The sequence below is a fragment of the Aquila chrysaetos genome, chromosome 12 (assembly GCF_900496995.4).
Source record: "Aquila chrysaetos chrysaetos chromosome 12, bAquChr1.4, whole genome shotgun sequence".
Taxonomy (NCBI): Eukaryota; Metazoa; Chordata; class Aves; order Accipitriformes; family Accipitridae; genus Aquila; species Aquila chrysaetos.
In genome coordinates, this window is record NC_044015.1 from 18,378,755 (window position 1) to 18,385,067 (window position 6,313).

The following is a 6,313-nucleotide window of genomic DNA, read 5'->3' on the forward strand; positions in this document are numbered from 1 at the left end:
GCTACTCTTATGGTTACATGCAAAATTGAAGAAAAATACAGATTAAGGAAGTCCACAAACTATCTTCAGATTACCTAAAATGCTTTTAAGTATTTTGCTATAACGTTTTTATTAGGCTTTCCTTATAATGCAGAAGTTAGAGCAGGGGAAAAACAAACAAACAAACAAAAACCAAAACACAAACAAAACAAAAAACAAAAAAAAAAAAGAGGACTTTCTAAAATCTTTACTTTGAACAAAATTATATTATACACGTGTCATTCTGGATTTCCAGCAATTACAAAATGTCTTTGAAGTTAACAATATGCAATTTATATATTTTTAACCAAAACCATATTTAAAAAGACACAGATTTAAAAAGATGAAGTTGTACGAACATTTTTGGCTTAAGGAAATGTGTTAGTTTTTGCCTTGGAAGCTGAAGGTATGAGATAAAGCCCTGATTTCTAAAATAGTGCATTGAAATTATCTGACCCAAAAAGAAACTGAACAAAGAAAACAAGCTGAAAACATGCCAGTAAATCATATTATTCCTTCTCTAAATTTTAACTCATAACATTTCCTTAATAGGTTCTCAAGAGCGTGACTGGATAATAGAAGTGATATCTTTATGATTTCATGAGTAATGGGTTTTATTAGTATTAAGTTAAAGCAAACAGCCAGAACAATACATATGCAACTTCTACTACACACAATATATAAAGAATGTAAATTATAACCTCTGTAAAACAACAAAAAAAAGGTACTGAAAAAGCCAACACAGTGGTTATGGACTACTCCATCCCTGATAACAGGCTGGGTTCTGTGTTCAGAGCGCAGTTGTTGTTTGCCTATTTAAACTGAAATAGGGTGAAATACATAATCAAGTATAAAGAAAAAGTTAATGGAGTTACATGGATTCTATGAGAACAAACTCTAGATTAGTAAGAAAAAAAAAAAAGATAGTTTACCTAGTAAAAGAGATTACAAGTGGGCTCAGGTTTCAGTTTTTAGTGGTGAGGGACAACGGGAGAAATTACCCAGGATTTTTGTAACAATTCGTTTAATAATACACCACTTTCATAACAGAAGTGTTTTACACTTGCACAATGTTAATAACTTTATTATACATGGAAGCCTGTAATAGGCTGATTACACAATAAGACTGCAAACAACCACTGGTACTTTCCTGACACCAGAAAAGTACGTAAGACTGAAACATCACCAAGAGTACATAAAAAACCATTAGCATAAACATCACCAAAATTACATTAAAAAACTAATCAAAAAATACATTTGCAAAAAGTGGTTTAGAGCAGTGCCACTGCCTTTCAGCAGCTTTGAATGGCCACCAGTATTTCTAGCAGGTTTCCGTGGCTCCACAGGCATTAATCAGGATTCACATATAATAAATAATGTACCACAAAATATACATAAAGTAAGGCAATAATTCCAAAGAAAAGTTCTGCTGATATTAACAAGCCACTCAAGTTCTACTTTTGCAGTTGATGTCATCACCAGAAGCCTTTGATGGAATTGCAGCCTTAGGCCCTAAAAGCCTGCAATGATGAACTGCTGCAAACCCCTATATCCGTAAAGAGCTCCAGTGACACCACTGGTACACTGCTGGGCACAGGGGTCCATGTTAGCTGATCCTGATGCAGGATAGGGGCCTTAGTATGTACAATTGGGAGTATATTATTTCTTATCGTACATGGAAACCTTGACATAATTCTAAAACATGTGGGTGTTTATTGTTCACCATCTATCTCATGTCATAAGACATTAGAAAGCACATAGTAAGATATGCACTTTCTGGAATGTAGATCTTTTTAAATGCTAGCTATTAAGTTGGGGTGAGAGAGTGAGTGGGGAAGAAGAGGTGTAAATTAAGGGGAGGGAAAAAAACAAGTTCAAGTCTGGAGGAATTGGGAGCACAACAAGAGAGGGAACCTTATACACTAAAAGAACATGAAAAAGGGGAAGAGCAAGAGACCAACTTTTTTGAACCATGTATAATAAATAATGTATCCCAAAAGCCTATCTAGATTATGACTGTAGTTTCAAGTTGGGGTTCTAATGACATGAACCAGAAGCACACGTTTTGTTCTCACGGTTTGTGTCAACAGAATCTCTTCATGAAATTACAGTCTTGCACAGGAGTTCTGGGGACATTATTGTTTATATTAAAGCTACCATTCTGGGCTCTTTGTACAGACCCAAGAATATTTGCTCCACCTGCCTGGTATGAGCAACACCTGGAAGGACAGGAGTACTTTAAAAACAACAAGATTTAGGTAGGAAAATTCTTTCAGATCAGCCCAGACACAAGAGAAAGCAATTTGAAATGTCATAGGTCCCTTCCTCAAAAAGATGAGATATATATTTGTCACTATCTGTAAATTGGAAGTTCCAATACACTAGTGGTGCACAGAATTCCCATGCTTCATTACACTTTCCTGAGAATAAAGCAAGTAGAATAAACCTTAGTCCTAGGAACAAAGTTAATTTTTTGCATTTTAAACTTTTGGGCTATTCCCTGACAATCTATATAATGTAAATTTGATTGCTAAACATTGTCACTTGAACAAAAACACTATTTTAAGCTATTGATTTTTTTGATTAAAAACCATAATAAACAGATCTAAAAAAAAAAAAAAAAAATCACACTAACAAAATAAACTAAATATGAAAAGTTGCATTGAAAGGGCATGTTACATTATTCTTAATAGGACCGTGTAGAAACATTCCAATGGCAGTACTGTCAAAGTAAAACAAAATTACATTAAGAAGACCCCACAGCCTGGTCACAGTCAGAACCTTACCTGTAACTCTGGCTGGTTGGGGTTTTTACTCGTGTACTACATGGCTCACTTACATCAGACATCATATTTGTATACCCTGAGAAATCTGACACTGAAGTCCTTACTCTATGGTCCACTTCTCCATTAGAGTTAGTGATAAAAGTCATTGGCACCCTGCTGCCCGACTTAAACTGAGAACCAAAAGCTTGTGCAAAGTTCTCGATCTGGTAGGTTGCTCTAGGCTCTATGTCCTTCTGAGGATCTATCTGGCTAGTTAACTCCTGAGATGGGATCTGAAAGCTTGCTGAGGAGTCTAAGTTTTTCTGTTCCTTCTGGCCACTCAGTTTCTGAGATGTCGACTGGTAATTAGATGAAGTCTCTAAGTTTTTCTGCGGATCAATGAGATCATCCAGCTCTTGAGAAGGAGTCAACTGTTGATGCGTAGCCTCCAAAGCAGACAAATAAAAGCCTGGTTGAGATCCAAGCAACATCCCAAATGGAGGTTTTGGCAATGCAGTTGGCAATACTGAGGTAACAGATTGGCTGAAGCCACACTCAAGTGGAGATGTAGTGTATATCTGTTTGTCTTGAAACAGAGTGTGGTTATGGAGAGTTGAAGACAAGCTAACAAATTGGAAACTGGGTCCAAAAGCAAAACCAGTGCTATTGGTTGTTCTTTCAAAGGCTTGTTGGAGGTATTTGGAGTATTCTTGCAACATGCTCGCCTTATCATTTGAAATTGTTTGAGAGTTAGGGCTCAAATTTTCTTCCTGAACCATCTCTGAATGTTCTCCTGAGGTGTGCAAGTCCACACGCTGTTCAGTTATACTGAAAGGATCTTCTTTCTGGCCTTCTGATTTGTGAGAGTACTGGTCCAAAAGGCTCTGTAAAACTTCATCAGGAATACCAGATTTGTCATGGCAAGACTTTATTTCACTATTTAAAGATGCTGAATCAATAAGACATAATGGAGCTTCGTTATCCATAACACTAACACCTGCAGACTGGATGACGGACTGCTGGGAAGTCATGTGTCCGACATTAATTGAAAAGGCACTGTTACTGCTTGCAGTTTGTAAGTATCTTCTTTTCTTTGAAAACTGCATGGCATCATCATAATTGCTACTTATTTGACCTGGTTTACCACCTGTACTTTGGAGAAGGCCAATAGTTTCTACACCAGTATTGGCTACTAGGCCTAGAGAGCCACTTTGTTTCCCAGACAGTGGTTTTTGCCCCAAAATATCTGGCAGTGGTGATACAAAATTAAGGTAACTTTTGTCTGCCTGTTTTCTGCTTCCTTTTTTCAAGACCAGTTTTGGCACCTTTTTCTGAAGTTCTTCTACACCCGTGCCAACTAGACCACCACTGGAAGACACAATAGGAATATCAACTGCATAATTTGGCATGGCCACATTACTTGAAACTTGAGATTCTGTTACTTTGCTGCTACACTTATTTCCTTTGTTTTCAGTGGATGTACTTTTTGTTTTACTTTTTCTCCTTGAGGAACTTGTATTTCCCTGAGACAACACAGCCAAGCTACCCATGTTATTTGATGATCCGGGCTCCATTCCGGCCCCTGCTTTACCTATGGCTTCACCACATGTTCTTCTGTGCTTCAACAGTCTATCAGTCCTTGAAAAATACTGCTGACAAGTGTCACATTTGTATGGCTTTTCTCCGCTATGCGTCCTCTTGTGTCTTTCCATGTGGTACTTCTGGATGAACTTCATACTACACTGGTCACACCCAAAAGGCTTCTCCCTGCTGTGGATCTTCTCGTGTCTCTGCAGTAAGTACTTCTGGATGAAACCCATGCTGCACTGGCTGCACTGGAAAGGCCTCTCCCCCGTGTGAATGAGCACATGTCTGCGCAAGTGATAGGAGCTCCTGAAGGCAGCGCTGCAGTGTTCACAGACGTGAGGTTTCTGACTGGGGGACGCAATGGCACCTTCTGCATCTCCCACCAGGGGGGGTTTGGATGAAGCGCTTGGCTTCCGCTTGGCTTTGATTCCCTGAGTTTCTGGCTTTGGCCTCTTTGCCTTCTTGACCTGGGCATCGTGCTTTGGCTCACCCGAGCTCCCAGGGGCGCCCTCGCCTCTGCCACTCAGTAACAGGTCTCGGTGAGGATGCTGGTGCAGGTGGTGAAGAAGGCTGAGGTCCTGAATCACGCTCTGGCCGTTTCCTTCCCCACTGCTGCTCCCCAGGCCGGCAGGTCTCTCCTCCCCCGCTCCCCCAAAGAGCCCCCCGTAGTGGTGATGGTGCTGCGGCTGCTGCTGCTGCTCCTCTTCCTCCTGCTCGCTGGGCTTCTCTTGCTTGATGCTCACTAGGGACTGCAGAAAGCCCCAGGGGCTCCTCTGCGAGGAGGAGGGAGCGGAGGGGAAAGCCCCCGCCGGCTCCTTCTTGAAAGTCATGTCCTGAGGGGGAGGAGGCGCCGGGGGCTCGGCCGCCGCCGTGGAGGAAGCGGCGGCGGAGGCCGGAGGTAACACGCACTGCGGGGGGTGCTGGGCCGCCGGGGGGGGGCGCGGCCGCCCGGGTGAAGCTGGTGACCGGGGGCAGGCGGTGGTTGAACATAACCATGCCGGGGGGGAAGGTGGGCTCCATGGCCGCCGCCCTCTTGCTGCTGCCGCCGCCGCCGCCGAGGAAGCCGCTGCCGAGTTTCATCCCCCGGGAAGGCGGGCCGGAGAGGAGGCGCGGCCCAGAGGGGCTGCGGGACCCGCCGCCCGCCCGCCCGCCGGACACCGCTCGCTGCCTCGCTGGCGGGCGACCGCTCAGCGGCTGGCTCCCGCGGCGGCCCGGCAGCCGCCGCCCGGGCGCATCGCCGCCACCCCCACCCGCGCCGACGGGCGGCCCCCGGCCCGGGCTGCACTTACGGCTCCCGCCGCCGCCTCCAGTTAAAAATAACGCCGCGTCCGCTCCACAATGGAATTAGCAGCCCCTGCGCCCCGCACTGCACATGCGCGGCGCGCGGCACGCTGGGTACGGCCCGGCCGGCCGGGCGGCCAGCGTGCGCCCAGCGCGCAGGCGCAACGGCCCCCCGCCCGCCCGCCGCCGCCGCCGCCGCGCTGGCGGGGGGGTGGAGGTGCCATGTTCGTGGGGGCCGCCGCCGCGGGGGGCCTGGCCCCCGGGCCGCGCCCCGGAGCGCCTTCTGCCGCGTCCGCCCAGGGGCGTTGGCCGGCACCTCCCGGAGGCTGGGCCTCGCGCCCGCGGGCCGGCGGCTCTGCCGCACGGGCGGGGTGGGAGCCCCGGCCAGCGCCGAGCGCCGTCTCAGGCGGGAGAAGAGGCCGTGCCGAACGCGCGTTGTGGACTTGCCGCCGCGTTACTAAGAACGGAGCGAGCGGCACCCCGCCTGCCATCAAAGAGCGTGGCCGTTTCCTCGAGTGGTGCTAACCGACCGGTCGTGCGCGGTACCGGCCCCCGCCTCCAGCGCTCCCAGCCACGCCAGGCGGGCGCGGGCGCTCGCCAGCTAACGGGACCGGGCCAAACGCCAGCCTCTCTCGTTGCGGCAGAGGCACAACCCGTAATTA

General features: G+C 46.9%; 1 protein-coding gene across 1 annotated transcript; it reads right to left on the reverse strand.

Annotated features, from left to right (window-relative positions):
- Positions 1-607: 607 nt before the first annotated feature.
- Positions 608-5,741, reverse strand: ZNF281 (zinc finger protein 281). Its single transcript, XM_030033718.2, is given in 2 exon segments — positions 608-5,308; positions 5,310-5,741. Coding segments are annotated over 2 exon segments (2,649 nt in total). The 5' UTR covers positions 5,451-5,741; the 3' UTR covers positions 608-2,800.
- Between the last annotated feature and the right edge of the window lie 572 nt (positions 5,742-6,313).